Source organism: Danio rerio, chromosome 23 (assembly GCF_049306965.1).
Source record: "Danio rerio strain Tuebingen ecotype United States chromosome 23, GRCz12tu, whole genome shotgun sequence".
NCBI classification, from domain to species: domain Eukaryota; kingdom Metazoa; phylum Chordata; class Actinopteri; order Cypriniformes; family Danionidae; genus Danio; species Danio rerio.
This window is the reverse complement of record NC_133198.1, coordinates 44,627,501-44,647,245: the sequence shown is the minus strand read 5'-3', so window position 1 is coordinate 44,647,245 and position 19,745 is coordinate 44,627,501. Positions and strand designations below refer to the sequence as shown.

At 36.8% G+C, this 19,745-nt stretch overlaps 1 protein-coding gene and 1 long non-coding RNA gene across 5 annotated transcripts in view; both read left to right on the top strand.

Annotated features, from left to right (window-relative positions):
- The window catches only part of scube3 (signal peptide, CUB domain, EGF-like 3), a 315,447-nt gene extending 312,482 nt beyond the window's left edge, over positions 1 to 2,965 (top strand). For 3 of the 4 annotated variants that reach the window (XM_073937886.1, XM_073937885.1, XM_021469709.3), the window contains one exon: positions 1,239 to 2,965. In XM_073937886.1, coding sequence (XP_073793987.1) covers positions 1,239 to 1,391 — 153 coding nt within the window. In that variant the 3' untranslated portion in view covers positions 1,392 to 2,965. 4 annotated transcript variants of the gene reach the window in all.
- Positions 2,966 to 4,802: 1,837 nt separating this feature from the next.
- Positions 4,803 to 9,331, top strand: LOC141380558 (uncharacterized). The gene is made up of 2 exons (XR_012398763.1): positions 4,803 to 6,996; positions 8,120 to 9,331. It is a non-coding gene; the product is annotated as an uncharacterized lncRNA (long non-coding RNA).
- Positions 9,332 to 19,745: the final 10,414 nt, after the last annotated feature.

Here is a 19,745-nt window from a genome sequence, read left to right as displayed (position 1 = left end):
GAATTTTCAGCATCATTACTCCAGTCTTCAGTGACACATGGTCTTTCAGAAATCATTAAAATGAAGGTTTTATTAATGGTTTCATTTCATTATTATAGGTAATTAAGAAGGGTTTATTACTGATTAACAATGTGCTGACAATGATTTTTTTTTTGTTTAATAAACTGATGCCCTCGGTTTATTTGATTATAAATTGAAATGGATCCACCATTTATTCAAAACCGAAACATTTGGTAATTATACTTATGATTTGCTGAAATAAAAATAAAAAATGTTATAGTCAGAGGTCCAGCTCTCTTCTGGCCAATAAAATAATGCATTTAATTATGTTTTGTGGCTTTATAGCAGAAATTTTAGGGCCCTATAAATTGTCAGTCACATTACAATATGGTTTATTTAGTTAATGCATAGTCAGAATTATTATTCCCCCTTTGATTTTTTTTTTAATATTTCCCAAATGATGTTTAACAGAGCAAGGAAATTTTCACAGTATGCCTGATAATATTTTTTCTTCTGAAGAAAGTCTTATTTATTTTATTTCGGCTAGAATAAAATCCGTTTTTAATTTTTTAAATGCCATTTTAAGGTCAATATTATTAGCCATATAGCTTAAATTTTTTTCGATAGTCTACAGAACAAACCATCATTATACAATATCTTGCCTAATTACCCAAATCTGCCTAGTTAACCTAATTAACCTAGTCAAGTCTTTAAATGTCACTTTAAGCTGTATAGAAGTGTCTTGTAAAATATCTAGTCAAATATTATTTACTGTCATCATGACAAAGATAAAATAAATCAGTTATTAGAGATGAGTTATTAAAACTATAATGTTTAGAAATGTGTTAAAAAATATTCTCTCCGTTAAACAGAAATTGGGGGGGGGAAATAAACTAATAATTAAGGGGGGCTAATAATTCTGACTTCAACTGTAATTATGAACAATCGTTTTACAGCATTTATTAATCATAGTTCAACATTTACTGCATTATTAACATCCAAATTCATGCTTGAAAACATGAACAAATACTGTAATAAATGTATTCTTCATTGTTTGTTAATGTTAGTAAATCTATTAGCTAACATTGACTAATTCAACCTCATTGTAAAGTGTTACCAAATTGTCATAATATTTATTCATAGAAAGACTTATTCTGATCCCAATTATTCCAAACGTTAAATCTCTGGTGCTTTTAACCTAAAACATTTTTTTTTTCTCTGTCCTTGTTTCTCATCAGGATAAAAAACTGATTAAAACACTGTTCGACGTTCTGGCTCACCCTCACAATTACTACAAGTACTCGACTCGAGACTCCACGGAGATGCTCCCGCGCTCCTTCATTCGCCTCATCCACAGCAAAGTCTCGGCCTTCCTACGTCCGTACAATTAATCCAAAAAGAGCACCATCCACCTCCACACAGGCCTCGAGTCAATGGGATCCACACACACAAACACACACATTTTCAACACCACACACACTATGCAGAGTTCAGATGCTTCACCATGCCGTTTCCTTTCTTTTTTCTTGTCAGTCATCTCTGAAAGGGAGAAAAGCTTCAGTGTAGTTTGTATGTAGCGCAGTCGTATCGAGCCAATGAACATGTTTCTTTTTCTCCTCGTGTTCGGTGTTGTTTCGATGTTTTTGTTCGCTCGTACGAACGTTTGCACGATCAGTCCCGCCGTAATGAGCGACGTGCGCGTTTAAACGCACACATAAAGAGTGTGTTGTACAGACAAAAGGAAGCCGTAGCATGTTAAAGACGAGAAAAAAAAACCCAACTGGAGCTAGCTGTGATCGTGCTTCAAGAATAGACTTCCTTTTTATTTCCCAGCTCTCGTAAACGCTAGTTCTCAAAAAATAAATGTACAATCTTTTGTATATCTGTACTTTTAGTGTGCTTTTGGTGAGATCTAATTCATATCACGACGTTAAAGCATTATATTTGAGCTCCTAGAGCGTCCATGTAATCTCTAAAGGTCATGCTGTTAAAACAGTAATGTTCAGATTGTATTATTGTCAAATGCATATTCGTCTATTTCCTAATATTCAAGTTTTAATTTAACGAGGCTTAGAAGACGTGCGTTATATTGCAAAAGCTCGGATGGTGAAAAAGGTTGGAAGCCAGTGGATTGTTTAATTTTTTTTGTGCGGGACATGCAATTGCTGCTTCTTCAGAAAAAAAAAAATTATTTTAAGCCTTCGGTTTTACCTAATGCAGTTCACAAAATGTCCTGAGGAGAAGAGCAGTCGAGGGGCCGGACTCTTGGAAGTGAGGTTTTCGTAATGCAGTGTTTCTCAACCACGTTCCAGGAGGAGTCCCAGCTCTGCATTTTCCATGTCTCCTTACCCGAACGCACCTGATTCAGATCACCAGCTCATTACAGAAATTGAAAGAATATTGAAAGACCTGTGATGGGTGTGACAGACAAAGAAGACATCCTAGACATGTAGTGTTGGTTGTCCTTCAGGAACGTGGTTGAGAGAGACAGTCATAATGCATGCATGAATCACTGATAAACGTAAACCGCAGCTTGCGTTGGATGTTAAGTTTTTTAAAAAACAGCAGCATTACACACTTCAGTCGCATGTAAAGGTGAAACTGCAGTGTTTTGAGGTTGTTTTTGCACATTGAGACCCAAAGAGAAGCATCAGTGTTCGGGTTACAGGGGTCGCGTTTCACCGAAACTTGCCATATGCGCCAGTGGACGTCGACATTTATGAGTGTTTCCTGTATTGATTATGAACCCGTTAGTATTGCTCATGAATGTGTTTATAGGTAGAGCCCTTCACATAAAGTGACTCTGAGAAAAGAACGAAACTTTGAGAAGGTCAAACCATACCCAGTTTTTTGCGAAATGGAAAAGGACTGGTTAGAATGGTAGTTTACTGTTGTCTTTTTTGTTTTGTATATTGTAAATATGAAATAAACAGACTGATTGGAGTCTGAGAGATAAGTCCAAACACAAGTTGTTCTCCCGAGCTTGTATTTAGAAACTTCCCATTGTACGATCTGCACTTCTGAACAAAGGAGGGTTTGCTGGACTTTGAGCATCAAGGATGGAAATGCTATTGCTAGCATATGGTCACACTGTATATAGAAGTGCATTCTTGTGTTACCCACTTTGGTTAGCTTTATATGTTTGCTCTAAACAATGAAGCTAACTTTGTGTCAACTTTAAAGAGAGTTCTCGCGAAAGTGAAAATGTGCTGTTAATTTACTCTCCCTCACCCCATCCAGTATGTAGAAAACTTTTTAAGCAGAACGTGAAAAATTTGTAGATAAAACTTTTTTGTTTTTTGGCGATTCACAAAAATATACATGTAGCAGAGACCAGCTAGCAAAGTGCTATGCAGGTAAGCATCACTCCTCTGACCTTAACAGGTGCTCTAGCAACAGACACTAGAGGCTATGATCTTTAGCCTCCCTTTTAGAGCAACCAACTCCCTTGCAAAGAATCGCTGGTTCTATCCCAGTTCAGAACAGGTTGGGTGCAGTAGGACCGGTGGGTTACATGTGGGGGCTCGTCCGGGAGGGGAGTGAGTTCTAGGGATATGAGTGTAATGGAGGCTAGCTAGTGAAGTGCTATGCAGGTAAAGTTCAAGTTCATTTATTTAAAGAGCACGTTTAAAAGCAATCACAAGACTGACCAAGACAAGGTAAAAATAAAAAGACAGAATATATAACATAGAAATAATGCAAGAGAAACGTCTGTAAAAATGTCAAATGTAGCAGTGGAAAGGACTATTAAAATAATCTTAAAAAGCCAAGCTAAAAAGGTACGTTTGAAGTGATTTAAAATAGATAATGATGGAGCCATTCTAATCTCAAGTGGCAAGGTGTTTCACAACAGAGAAAGCTCTGTCCCCTCCCCATTTCAGCCTGGACTGAGGAACTGAAAGAAGATTCTGATCACTTGACCTAAACCTCACTCCGCTGACCTCAATAGGTGCTATAGCAACAGACGCTAGAGGCCATGAGCTTTAGCCTCCTTGATAGAGCAACCGACTCCCATGCAAAGAATCACTGGTTCGATCCCAGTTCAGAACAGGTTGGGTGCAGTAGGACCGGTGGGTTACATGTGGGGGCTCGTCCGGGAGGGGAGTAAGTTCTAGGGATATGAGTGTAATGGAGGCTAGCTAGTGAAGTGCTATGCAGGTAAAGTTCAAGTTCATTTATTTAAAGAGCACGTTTAAAAGCAGTCACAACACTGACCAAAGTGCTGTACATAAGACAAGGTAAAAATTAAAAGACAGAATATAAAACATAGAAATAATGCAAGAGAAACGTCTGTAAAAATGTCAAATGTAGCTGTAGAAAGGACTATTAAAATAATCTTAAAAAGCCAAGCTAAAAAGGTACGTTTGAAGTGATTTAAAATAGATAATGATGGAGCCATTCTAATCTCAAGTGGCAAGGTGTTTCACAACAGAGAAAGCTCTGTCCCCTCCCCATTTCAGCCTGGACTGAGGAACTGAAAGAAGATTCTGATCACTTGACCTAAACCTCACTCCGCTGACCTCAATAGGTGCTATAGCAACAGACACTAGAGGCCATGAGCTTTAGCCTCCTTGATAGAGCAACCGACTCCCATGCAAAGAATCACTGGTTCGATCCCAGTTCAGAACAGGTTGGGTGCAGTAGGACCGGTGGGTTACATGTGGGGGCTCGTCCGGGAGGGGAGTAAGTTCTAGGGATATGAGTGTAATGGAGGCTAGCTAGTGAAGTGCTATGCAGGTAAAGTTCAAGTTCATTTATTTAAAGAGCACGTTTAAAAGCAGTCACAAGACTGACATAATGATGATGGAGCCATTCTAATCTCAAGTGGCAAGGTGTTCTACCACAGAGAAAGCTCTGTCCCCTCTACGTTTCAGCCTGGACTGAGGAACTGAAAGAAGATTCTGATCACTTGACCTAAACCTCACTCCGCTGACCTCAATAGGTGCTATAGCAACAGACACTAGAGGCCATGAGCAACCAACTCCCATGTAAAGAATCGCTGGTTCGAGCTTGGGTGCAGTAGGACCGGTGGGTTACATGTGGGGGCTTGTTCGGGATAGGAGTAAGGTTTAGGGGGTTAATGGAGGCCAGCTAACAAAGTGCTATGCAGGTAAACATCACTCCTCTGACCTCAATACGTGCTCTAGGGACATACACTAGAGGCCATGGTCTTTAACCTCCTTGTTGGAGCAACCCACTCCCATGCAAAAAATCACTGGTTCGATTACCAGCTCAGACTGGGTTGGGTGAAGTCGGACCAGTTGTTTACATGTAGAGGCTCACCCGGGATGGCAGTGCGATATAGAGAGGTGAATGTAACAGAGGCTAGTTAGCGAAGTTCTATGCAGGTAACTTCCCTCTTCTGACCTTAATAGGTGCTCTAGGGACATACACTAGAGGCCATGGTCTTTAGCCTCATTGTTAGAGCAACCTACTCCCATGCAAAGAACCGCCGGTTTGATCCCAGCTCAGACCGTTTTGGGTGCAGTAGGGACCGGTGGGTTACGTACAGGTCAATTCCAAGATTTTGAGAGGATTGTTTTGCTTGTAAATTTTATAGGCAGTAAGGCTATGTCCACATGTACATGGGTATTTTTATAAAGTTTTCTCTGTCTTAGTTTTTAACAAAAATCTCCCCCACATGAAATGCGAAAGCGCCCTGTAATGCATGTTAGGGGCAAGTCGAACCAACAGGTGGCGATAAAAATCAAAGATAGAAGTTGGAAAGATCAGAAAACCCAACTTGTCAAACTGGAGTAGTAAAAAGTAAAACCAACATTAGAAAGAATCGGGAAAAGAATTGTAAATCAGTTTTGGAAAAAACCTTGATATTTTTTTCCAATATCGTTATCAATATATTGGTCTGTTGTGGTGTAGAAGAAGGTGTATTCATCAAGTCATATTTTATAAATCACCAAGGCAGACCAAGAACCACAGTTTCAGCTTAAATCGGTTTTTAATAGTCAGCGTAAGGAAACCTTTGCTGGCCAGAATGTGTTTAGTTTAACAGCACATTTTCATTTTGGGTGATATCCTTTTATCTCAGCACTGCGAACAAAACTTGCCATCATGTCTTTGTCTTGTTTTTTAGTAAATATATTTAAACTCAAGATGCAATCAGCACTGTCATGAATGATTATCACAATAGTGGCTTATCACACAATATTTTAACAAGGCCTCAATAGTTTAAACTACATTTGATTTTTGAACTTACATAAGAAGCATTAAAAAGTGTCTTCTACCGTATGAATATGGGTAGTGTGAATGAACTTCAGCCATATTACATTCGCCTTGTTGTCCTAATTACTACTTAATTTACTTCTGGTGATAAATCTTTTGCTGTGACCTCAGAATTCAGCATCTTTCCACAAGTTTTTTCTTAAAGAATTTTTAGACATTATAAAATCCGTATTAGAGTTGTGTTGAAAGCATCACCTGTTTTTAAAGCTGGCTTAGAGTGTTAAAAACTAAGCTCAGAATCAATTGAAGAGAATAGCAAAGTATTTTGGAAATTTCTAAACCGATGCAGAGTCATTATCTGAGGCTATTATTCACCACAGCTTTAATCAGTTTGAATTGTATTTGTATGATTTTCGTCAATGTCAGTATTAGTTGAGTCATGCTAACTCTTTTCCTGGAAGCATTTTTTTTACTCAAAGTTGCGAGACACCATCAGCATTTTTGATAATTTTCTCTTAAATTTGAAGGGTCTCTAAATATTTTGTGTGCTCGTGATGGAGAAAGCCAAAGTATACCGGTATAACTTCATTTTCACACACGATCTAACTTTCACTTCCTCTAATCATCTTATATTTCAAGCCCAGAAACCCAGATGTCCCTTACTGTACTCCTAAAACCCATATTGCCATACAAAATAGTGTTCTTGCAGTGTTGTACTGTTATATTGTCATTATTTACAAGATTGATTTTGGTCTTTTTCTGGGACAATATATTTAACACCAAAAATTATGATGATGACGGAGCTAGATATACAGGGTAGGCCATTTATATGGACACACCTTAATAAAATGGAATGGTTGGGTGATATTAGCATCCTGTTTGTGGCACATTAATATATGTGAGGGGGCAAACATTTCAAGACGGGTGGTGACCATGGGGGCCATTTTGAAGTCGGCCATCTTGGATCCAACTTTTGTTTTTTCAATATGAAGAGGGTCATTTGACACATCAAACTTATTGGCAATTTGATAAGAAATACAATGGAGTGCTTGGTTTTAACCTAACTTTATTCTTTTATGAGTTATTTACAAGTTTCTGACCACTTATAAAATGTGTTCAATGTGCTGCCCGTTGTGTTGGATTGTCAATGCAACCCTCTTCTCCCGCTCTTCACACACTGATAGCAACACCGCAGGAGAAATTCCAGCACAGGCTTCCAGTATCCGTAGTTTCAGGTGCTGCACATCTTGTATCTTCACATCATAGACAATTACCTTCAGATGACCGCAAAGATAAAAGTCTAAGGTGGTCAGATCAGGAGACCTTGGGGGCCTTTCAACTGGCCCATGACGACCAGTCCACTTTTTTCCGGAAAACAGTTCATCTAGGAATGCTCGTAACTGACACACATAATGGGGTGGTGCACCATCTTGCTGGAATAAACTCAGAGAATGTGCCAGCTTCAGTGATTTCCATTGATGAAGAATGGCCCCACTATCTTTGCTGTCTATGGTGTGAATATACAAGATGTGCAGCACCTGAAACTACGGATACTGGAAGCCTGTGCTGGCATTTCTCCTGCAGTGTTGCTATCAGTGTGTGAAGAGTGGGAGAGGTGGGTTGCATTGACAATCCAACACAATGGGCAGCACATTGAACACATTTCATAAATGGTCAGAAACATGTAAATAACTCATGAAAGAATAAAGTTAGGTTAAAACCAAGAACACCATTGTTTTTCTTGTGAAATTCCCAATAAGTTTGATGTGTCAAATGACCCTCTTCCTATTGAAAAAAAACTAAAAGTTGGCCACTTCAAGATGGCCGACTTCAAAATGGCCACCATGACACCAACCGTCTTGAAATGTTTGCCCTCTCACATATACTATAGTGCCACAGACAGGATGCTAATATCACCCAACCATTCCATTTTATTAAGGTGTATCCATATAATTTCATATAACTTCATTGATTGTTCTTTGTTGTTTTTAACAAGACTATCAGTCAGAAAACAATTTAAAATCTTGGCTCATTTAGCACTTAAAAGTAAAAGTATCTTACAGTTCTTAAAAAACAAGACAAATACTGAGGAAGATTTTGTTTTCGTTTTTTCTTTTTGCAGTGAACTTTGCCATTTCAGTTACTGAACTGGTAGAAAGCAATCCACCATAAGAGATGAAGTTTATGCTAATCCAGTGCTTCAAATTCAATACTCAACAGCACATTCCAGAAAAACCTAATCTAATTGCAGTGCTAGAAATGTTTGCATTTACACAATGTTTTGGGATTAATTCTGCGCTGGAGACCACATTTTTGTAATATTCAATGAAACGGCTTAAAAAGGTTGACCAAATTCATTCAATTTAATCAATCTACAAACACACTTGAATGGTCTTCGACATACTTTGCATAAAAATCGAACCCTCTTGAATCGATTGTGGAATACAGAACTAAAACGAAAGCACGTGTGTGAGATTCACAAGGGACATTTTATGAAGCAGTTATCGACATTTTAGGGATTTTGTACATTTGTCATTTATTGCAAGCTTCACTAATATAATTGTTTAAATGTATAAATATGATAGTTTAGAAATAAAAGCGAAAGGGTGGAAAAACAAGTTGGTTTAAGCCAAGTGATGGTGATTGGTAATAATCTCCAACTAACAGAAACAAAAAACTCAACGCCATTGAGTCCTGTGTGCAAATAAAGATGACTCATATGTGAAATAGCCAATTTCCATGGAAAGAGACGTTTGTGGTTCAAGTAGTCAATGTTTTGTTGAATGTTCACTAAGTTCAGAGTTTTAGTTCCTCTAGTCAGTGTCATTGGCGGTCTGTGACTGCTTCTTTATATATATTTTTTATAATTTCCAGCGTCTTTGCTCTACCAAACCCATTTCAAACAACAGTAAGTGTTACAAATGATCAATCCATGTTGGTGTTCACGTTTTTCTGTCTATGTATTACTTTTGTCATTTCCCCAATTTTTTTTCCCCTTCATAATGTCTTTTTTTTAAAAACAGAGAAAAAGAAATGACTTTTCCACATTGTTTCATGAAATGGGAAATGGTATTTGCACTTGAAATTTGTTTATGCTCATGTAAAATGTCTGGATTTTGTATTGTCTTTTTAAATGAAAGGAATTGGTGTACTCAAAGTTGTCTATTTTGGTTTCTTAATTTAGAGTAAGAACTCATAATTAATAAATAGCAACACAGAGGATCTAAAGATTTAAAGGAAAAAATGGATCCTTCAATAACCTATAGCTAAACTTATTCATTATTTTCTAAATATTTATTAATAATTTAATGTTTTACTATGAGTATTTATGCAATTTTTGTCACAATAATATTTTAGTTTATAAGTTTATAAACATTAAAGCCCAAAATCTGAAAGATATTTGACAAAATTTAAATGAAGTTGGTATCAATTACAAAGATTTATATACATATACAGTAAAAGTCAGATTTATTAGCCCCCCTTTGGATTTTTAATTCTTTTTCATTCATCCCAAATGATGTTTAACAGAGCAAGGAAATTTTCACAGTATGTCTGATAATATTTTTTTCTTCTGGAGAAAGTCTTATTTGTTTTATTTCGGCTAGAATAAAAGCAGTTATAAATTTTTTAAACATCATTTTAAGGACAAAAGTATTTTATAATAATTAAAATTAATTATTATAAAATAAGTCAGTTATTAGAAATGAGTTAAAACTATTATGTTTAGAAATGTGTTGAAAAAAGCTGCTCTCTGTTAAACAGAAATTGGGAAAAAATAAACAGGGGGCTTTAACTGTAAATACTAGGTGTGAAAAAGTGTTTGCCCCCTTACTGATTTATTATTTTTTTTATTTCTTATGTATGTCACACTTTAATGTTTCAGATCATCATACATGTTTAAATATTAGTCAAAAATATCACAAGTAAACATGCTGTTTTTTTTTTTTTTAATGGAGGACATTATTAAAGGAAAACAAAATACAAAACTACAAAATAGTTTGTCCACTCCACTCACCCTGTTAAACATAATTTAACTCTGGCTTTAAACACCTGAGTTTACGTCTGTTCGCAATGAAGAAATTACTTAAACGGGACCTGACTGACAAGGTTAACCCCTTCAGACCCTGCATCCATTACAATGGACATCACATGGCATCCCATTTTTCTGAAATTTGGAACATATTTCAGGTCTGAAGGGGTTAAGTAGACCAAAAGATCCTCAAGGGCTAGACACCATGCAAAGAAATTCAAATACAAATGAGAAAGAAAATAGCTAATAGTCTGGAAATAGTATTCATCCAATTGTAAAGCTGTGCGACTGTGGCAAACCAAAGTGAGAGCCATTAAATGAAAACATGGAAGAGTGGAGAACCTTTCCAGGAGTGGCCTGCCGACCATAATTACCCCAAAAGTGCACCGACAACCCATCCAAAAGGTCATAAAAGACCTTACAACAAAATCCAAAGAACTGCAGGCCTCAATTGCCTCAGTTAATGTGTGTTCATGACACCACCATAAGAGAGAGACTGGGCAAAAATGGCCTTCAGTTCCAAGATGAAAACCACTGCTGACCAGAAAGAACATAAACGCTTGTCTCAGTTTTGCCAGAAAACATCTTGGGAAAATGCTCAAGCTGAGGCAAACTTGGGTTCTGCAGTAGGACAATGATCCAAAGCACACCAGCAAATCCACTTCTAAATGTCTGAAGAAAAACAAAATGAAGCCTTTGGGGTGGCCTAGTCAAAGTCCTGACCTGAATCCAATTGAGATGCTGTCGCATGACCTTCAAAAGGTGGTTAATGCTCAAAATCCTCCAATGTGGCAGAATTACAACAACTCAGCAAAGATGAGTAGGCCAAAATTCCTTCAAAGTTCTTTGACAGATTCATTGCAAGTTACCGAAAACGCATGATGGCAGTTGTTGCTGTTAAGCGTGGCCAAACCAGTTTAGGGGCAATTTTTTTTTTCCACATGACTATGTCGTTTTGGTTTTATTTTCCTTCATGAATAAAAACTTCATTTCAAAACTGCATGATGTGTTTACATGTATTATTTTTGATCTATATACACACAGCATATATAGCATAGCCTAGCATAAATGAATACAGCCCTTACAGATTTCTCCTTTAAAATTAATATTTTCTATGGGATGCTAAACAATGAGATTAGTTAGTTCCAAAGCAAAACTTGAACTAAATTTGCAAAATAACTTACAGTAGGATCATGATGCAAATATTAGACAACCACAATTGATATGCTAAGGAAAATATCAAATGAAATATTAATAAAGAAGAAAAATCAGGAGAATATGGATGTTAACATATTCACTGACAGTTAAGATCTCAGATTATCCAGCTATTAGTTTCAGTGGATGTATTAACTATTATTTATATATTTACGGTACATCAGGTATTTAATGCAGTTAAATTATAATCCCTCATGTGACATTTTAGTGGATGTCTTTTATTAATCATGGTACAAGTGTATATAAACTTGATTTAATGATTGAAAGCCCTGTTTAGTTTGACTCGAGCCTAGTTCCCTTGTGGATGTGTAAAATGACAAAACTTCATACACACATTGTTTTTTAAATGTTTTATTTTAATTTCATCATGCTTTTAGCCACAATTTTTGGCTTCATTAAAAGACCAATCTTAGCTTTCACTTTCATTTAGGATGATGAAAATCTGAGAACTGGCAAACAATTTTAAAGTGGCAATTTATCCGCATTTCTTCACATCCATTTTTGCACATCCACAGTTGAGGCGGCAAATTTTATTGAAGATCGACAATCAGGGAAGCCACAAACACACCGCCGCTTATTGACTGGGAATGAGAAGCCACATGGACTCCTGCATTCCTCCTGGATGACAGTATTGACTCCACCATAACTGCATGATGTCTGGACACTGCAAGGCTGATAAACAGACCTGAAGCCGCTGCAAACCTGCTTTCCACAGACTCCAGAGCTTTTACAGGCGCACTCCAGCTTTCCACAGACTCCAGAGCTTTTACAGCCGCACTCCAGCTTTCCACAAACTCCAGAGCTTTTATAGCCGCACTCCAACTTTCCACAGACTCCAGAGCTTTTACAGCCGCACTCCAGCTTTCCACAGACTCCAGAGCTTTTACAGCCGCACTCCAGCTTTCCACAAACTCCACAGCTTTTACAGCCGCACTCCAGCTTTCCACAGACTCCAGAGCTTTTACAGCCGCACTCCAGCTTTCCACAGACTCCAGAGCTTTTACAGCCGCACTCCAGCTTTCCACAGACTCCAGAGCTTCTACAGCCGCACTCCAGCTTTCCACAAACTCCAGAGCTTTTACAGCCGCACTCCAGCTTTTCACAGACTCCAGAGCTTTTACAGGCGCACTCCAGCTTTTCACAGACTCCAGAGCTTTTACAGGCACCCTGGATCAGCACAGAGTCAGGAGTGCAGCACGACACACAGCTGCAAGACTGCGGCACAACCGGCAAACAGCTTTTCACTGCCCTGAAATCCTGACAGCGGACTTTAAAGGATGGGAAACGGCCCACTCTAGAGCCACTGCTGAAGGAGAATTTTTCAAAAGACATGCTGAAGCTGAAACAGAGAGAAGAGGAACAGCAGAGCTGCTGAGTTACTGCAAACAATAAGTCAGCACTAATTACATCTAGACATGAGGCGATAACAGGTTTCAAGGTTTACCGCGGTTTGGAAAAGTCAAGATTTAAAAAAAAAATGTTCTTCTGTTCGTAAAGTATATCTAAGTTTTGTGTCTTTTTGTTAGCAACTATTTTATTTAGTTTTTAGGGCAACAAAAGGACCCTTCACATCAAAAGCTACTGGTCAGCCCGTGATTCAGGTAATATATGAAAAACAAATCGCTTATAAACCAACATCCAAGCCTGAAGACCAGAACAGCGAATGGCTTATTTATATACAAATGTCTTATAAATATATATACAATGCCTTTTCAAGTTATAAAATAATCTGTTTGTTAAACTAATGAAGCCTCTTATACCGGTCCATAACTAATTACATCATTATAATTGTATTTTAATTACTTTTCTGATTATTTTGTCTGAAATGATTTAGATACTCAACAAATATTCAATTACTTGACTCAATAACACTTAACATATATAGATCTCATTGAATAAACAATATTAAACTTAAAATTAAACTCTTTCAATTTGAATCAAAGTGAAGCTCTTGGTTTTATAGAACAAATTAAATAAAAATAATAAAAAATTAAAAAACATAGTCTATCAAAATGTTAAACTGTTCAGATAATCTCACAGGGTGTCCGCAAGGACTTAAATAGTACTAAATCTACTGAAATCCTGTGCTGTAGGTCTTAAATCTTTTTTAACAGGTCTTAATTGTCCTTTCTTCATGTATAGCTACCCAATCTGGCCAAAACCCATACAATCACCAACAATCCATCTCGAAAAAAACTGTTAACTTTTAAAAATGTTATTTTTATCTCTATTTACCACAATGGTTTAATTATTGTCCTCATAATAACATTCTCCATGTATTTACTGCTGAGAACACTGACCAAGATACATTTAGTTATGCATACATATAGCTATTTCAGTTTTTAAAACATTTGTCAATTTTTATTTTTAAAGAAAGGTTATGTTGAAAACAAAATGTGTTTACAGCTAGAGCTTGCTTGTTTTGTCACACTATTTAAAATATTTTGCTCAGAAATATCTAAAATATTTTATTTTTTATTAAATTATTATTGTATCATTAAATGTATTCAATTATAATGTATTTAATAGGGCAAATAAAAATCTTTTCCATCTGGGCCATTCGAAAAACTGCTTAGCGTTTAGCCCTTTATGATTGAGTTCTAAAATTTCATTCATAATGGTCTTACAAATGTCTTTAAAGTCTTAAATTCAACTTGGTGAAACCTGCAGAAACCCTGATCACACCATATTTTATACATACAGTACCATATATTGACTTAATTTTCCTACTTCATTGTTTCTTAAGCATCCATAATTGTCTGACAAATATATTCACCTTTGTTTGAAAATCTGGTTATGCTGCAAAATATCTAAATAACAATAAATAAAAAATGACAGTTTCTCTTAATTGATTTAAACAGTATTTACAGTATTTAAGACAAATACATTATAAGTAACAAATTAAATTACCTAAAAAAAAGAGAAGCAATCCCTTACTTTAGCTTTTCAGTAAAAAAGTTATTCAATTAGAGCTTCTTTTAACTGTGTAATTAATTACCCCCAACACTGCTGAACAGTCAGAAAATGTAATCGTCTTGATATATACCTTATTAAATAAAGAGTTGAGTATATACTCACATGTTTTCAGTCTATTTTCTGCAGTGTGTCTGAAAGGCTCTTGCTGGAAGAAGCTCTTCTGTATCTCTGATGTTTCTCTCTTAATCAGCCCAGTATTTATTCACGTCTCCATCTCCACCCACTTTCACAGCTCAGGACTGGAGAATTTGTGTTTCATGAGGGCAGCATTTAGAATTAGTTGCACTTATTAAAATACAAATACAGCAGTGTTGCATAAGACAAAACACTGTTCGCATGCTGCATTTACTCAAAAATGAACATTTACTAATTATTTACTCACCCTTAAATTGTTTTAAATCTTGATGAGTTTCTTTATTCTGTTAACCACTGAAGAAAGTATTTTGAAGAAAGCTGGAAACTGCTAACCATTGACATCCAAAATAAATAAATAATAAATAAACACTACCTTGCTGTCAAATCAACCTCCAATTCACATTGACAACCTTGATTCACTTAAGTGTAAATGGGATGCTGATCTGGGTGGTGTAATTGACAATGATTCCTGGCTGGGTCTATGTAGGAACCCTCTTGGTGTGTAAGCCTCAAATTCTGCTTGGGAAAGACCATTTAAAATTGAACATAGACTGTTTATTACACCTGAGGTTAGAAATAAAATTATTCCAGGTCTGTCTGAGCTGTTGGACATTGGATTCTTTTATCACTGTATGTGGAGTTGTCCTCTTATACAGCATTTCTGGCAGTTTAACACTATCTTTTCGACTGGGGACAAAGACTTGCTTACTGGGCCTCAATGATGATATACCTTATAATTTTCGGAAAAGAGACCTTGATTTACTTTGCTCGGAAATGTATACTTGTAAAGTGGATCAATGAACAGCCACCCAGTTTAACTCAATGGCTGCTTGCAGTCTGCAACATCCCACTTGAGGCTTTCTCCACAGCTATGCTGAACAAGTCTTCTCTATTTTATCGGATGTGGGACCCTTTCTTTGATTATCCAGGAACCTTTAAGTCTCTAAGACTAAAAGATCTGTTTGACTCAGCCTGGACAAAAGAAATGTAATATGCCTTTTTGTAATATAGTTTTGTATTTTATGTCATTATTATTTTTGTATTATTTATTTATTTGTTGTTGTTTATTTAGAATTTTATGGGTGACACGGTGGCGCAGTGGGTAGCACGATTGCCTCACAGCAAGAAGGTCGCTGGTTTGAGCCTCGACTTGGTCAGTTGGCATTTCTGTGTGGAGTTTGCATGTTCTCCACGTGCTCACATGAGTTTCCACCGGGTGCTCTGGTTTCCCCCACAGTCCAAACACGTGGTATTGGTGAAATGGGTGTGCCAAAATTGACTGTAGTGTATGAGTGTGAATGAGAGTGTATGGATGATTCCCACTGATGGGTTTCAGCTGTTAAAGCGTAAAACATATGCTGGATAAGTTTGCGGTTCATTCCGCTGTGGCGACCCCAAATTAATAAAGGGACTAAGCCAGAAAGAAAATTAATAAATGAATAAATTAATGAATATTTACTTATCCTTATTATCATTAATATTTTATTTATCATTATTACTATTTTTATAATATTTTTTTTCATGTGGGGTCAGAATTAAAATTACATGAATAATAGATATTATCTTTTATTATCCTGTTTTTGCACTAAAAATGTTCAATAAAAATATATTTAAAAAATAAAAATCAAGTTGACGTCAAAAGACCTGTCAAAAATGATAATCAATTGGGTGTCAAAACCTTGACCAAAATAATGATTATTATTATGAGAAGAAAAGTTCTATTCCTCTGAAATCTTCAATTACAAATTTACACTGGACTTTGTGGCCCTACAGCTCATGTAAACTACCTTGATGTCAAAACGACATCAAATTGACATCTAACATTGGCATCATTTTGACATTGTTAATCAATTGACTATTTATATTGAAGTATTTTGATGTTTTGACATCAAGGTGCCCACTGGCTCACCAGTTTCCATCATTTTACATTATAGCTTATTTGTGTTCAACAGAAATATGAAACGTAAACAGGTTTGTAACAGGTGAAGGGTTGGTAAACAGTTAATTTTAAGTGAACTATCAATTAACTTTGATTTGACAGCCTGTAACATTACATGTGCAAAACTGAGTCATTTCAGTGAAAATGGGAAACAAATTTACTTCAGCCATGATCTAAGAGACTTAATCAGACAAATTAAAGTGTTTGTTTGATTTGTTCACCCATTGTTCATGTACATTTTGCTTTGAAGCCAATGTGACTGACTGCATCTGCTATAAACAACAAGAGAGGTGCGACACTGCTCAAGTGTGAAATGATAATATTCATAAATGAGTTGTGCATTCACCTTATGTTGCATCTCAGTGACATTTTAATCCATTTGCTGCTACAAGTAAATAACTAGTCTTAAATGACTTGCACGACAACAAACCAATGTATTCATGGGTGCAATTATTATTAATATATGAAATTTAGGTTTAAATTAAAATGGATGACTGTAATATAAATAACTGAAAAGAGATGAAACTGGAATAGTCAAACATTAATGTAACTAATTGCTGATAAGAAAGTGGATACAGTATGAAATGATGTAAACATTTGAGATATTAAACACTTCAGCATACAAAGACTTGTAATTGGATAGATTACTTAACTGTATTCGCATCCCCTCAACTGTGCAACACTGTTTGTTTTTATGCAATATGATCAGGCCAATAGTCCATGCACAAAATATGCTAAATGTATTGTAAACATATACTCATTAGTTGTCACCCCCAAGTTTGGAATTTACACTTGGAAAAATGTAGGTGATGTATTGACCTTATTCTAAAATGCGGAAGTGCGTCTGTTTTCGCGATTGTCTTAGAACCTCCGTTTCAGTCGCCTATAGGAGAAATGACAAGGAATAATAAACGGCAAAAAACGGTCAAACTACTTGCTCTACAAACAAATGTTTGCATGACTAGACAGACCAAGTACAATAATATAACAAGGAAATATCAGTTTGCAACATCAAACAGTGAAACGAACAGTTTTTAATGTCTAAAAATGAATGGAAGTGAATGAGACCGGAAGTCTCGTGCCAAAAAGATTCAAATGGCAGCGCCCGCTCGTCTGCGGAGAATAAGGTCAATAAGGATGCGACGATTAACCAGTTTCACTATTAACCGCGATTACTAACCGTGTTTTTGCACGGAACAAAACTGCAGAAACTAAACTAAGTTTTGCCAACTGTGAGCTAGTTTGTACACCGAGACTTATAACCACGCACACTGGACTGACTATGACTGAGGCTATTAATTAAGGCAAGCTAAGGGTTTGTAAACCCACTTACAAATAATGGCGCAGATGAGAGGGATCATGTGGCGAGTGTTGATCCGCCAGCCGTGATTATTCGAGCGTTTTCAGAGAGAGTGACTCAAGCAGAAGTTTCACACCGCAAGTGTGAGCATCGCGTGTTTTTTTTTGGCATCCATGTTAACAGATTAGAGTTTCATCCTGTCAGCGCAAGGCGTGAGCGTCACTGAAGCAGCAGTGCCGTGATAGTTTTGGCACTGGGTCTATCTTTGCCACACTGTACACGCTAAATTAAGGTGACAGTGCATTGATAATGACCAAAAACACATTGAATGACAGTAAAAAGTAGCAATTTTACCCAATAAATGCATCAATAATATCCACTGATTTTTATAGTCAATCAAATGAACTTTTAAAACAGCAACAAATATGTATTTAGGCTCGAACTACAAAACCAAATTATAAATAACTTTAGTTTTAAGCTAGTGGGGTTTTAAAATCAATGAATGCAAATAATCGTGATAAAAGTGAAACCAAGATTATTTCTTAGACTTTAATGGTACAACCAAAATTTATAGGGGTGTCACGATTTCGTTTTTTAATCGAAATCGGTCGAAATTTATGCTCAATTTCGATAATCGAATCAAAAAACAGAATTGTCGATGCTGCCACGCCCCCATGTCACGTCAGCTTGGCTTGCCAAGCGGGAAAAAAAACAGGCTTGTTGAAGTGCTTGTTAAACTGCAGAAGCAGGAGACCTGTCGACAGAGCTTAAATCCTCTCCTCTTTCAATGAAGTCGCCGGTGTGTAAGCATTTTGGATTTCCAGTGAGTTATGTTGACAACGTTTGTGTTGTCGACAAAAAAAAACACAGTTTTGCAAGCTCTGCTATGTATGTATTACGTACGGTTCGTCCGATAGAAAACACCGGCATCGCGATCCTCCGCCCGCCCCCGTTGCAAATCCACTCGCGAAAAGTACACACTCAGGCCCTGTTTACACTGTCTTTGTTTTTAAATGGCATTTTAGAACGACAACGATTTGACATCCACAGTGGCGTGTAGCATTTCTGAGCAGCCCTCCTTCCTCTCTAACTTACCTCTGAAAATGCACATCACGTGACCACACAGACACAGACGCACACACAGCCATGCGCTCAAAACAGCAGGTTCAGGCAGTCAGAGGACTGCTTCAATCTTACACTCACTTGAACTTAGTCATTTTAGCGAACACCTCAGATACTGTTGGCTGGTTCCTGTTGGTTGTGCGTCTTTTTTACCGACGCCATTATAACGACACAGATCACTGCCTATTCAAGAGTCCCGCAGAAAAAGTGATTGACAGGTGGTAATTATGTGTGTATCTTGCCTTTATTCATTTACTGTATGATTTGTTTATGGGTAAAAGAAAGACCATCCAGGTCAGGTAGTTTAAACGGTAGGCTACAAATAATTAATTGGTCATTAATTAATTAATTATTTATAATCGAAAATCAAATCGAATCGTGCCTTTAGAATCGAAAATGTAATCGAATCGAGGATTTGGAGGATCGTGACACCCTTAAAAATGTATAATCGTTGAATCCCTAGTGATGTATACATATTCTGTCAAGATAACTTCAGGTTTAAAAATGATTATTATTTCTTTAAGGCAATTTTTGTTTCCTTAGTATTTGTGTATATGCACGGTTGAGGTGGCATTTTGTGGAAGATGGTATAATATCTAATGTTTGCATATGTTAATCCATAGGCCAGGGTATCATTCAGCTCTTTCAGACTGAATTGGATTTCTAGAAATGCAAACCATATATCAATGTAGTTTGAAACCAACCCAGGCTCATTCTGAAAACGTAGTCCAGCGGACGTTTCTGGAGACCGCGAAATACATCCCGGGAGGTACGTATTTGTGCAGTTTATGTTTTCGCGAATCCGCGAGAGGCTGCTGTGTGCTCTTTTTACGTATCTCGAACGTCTC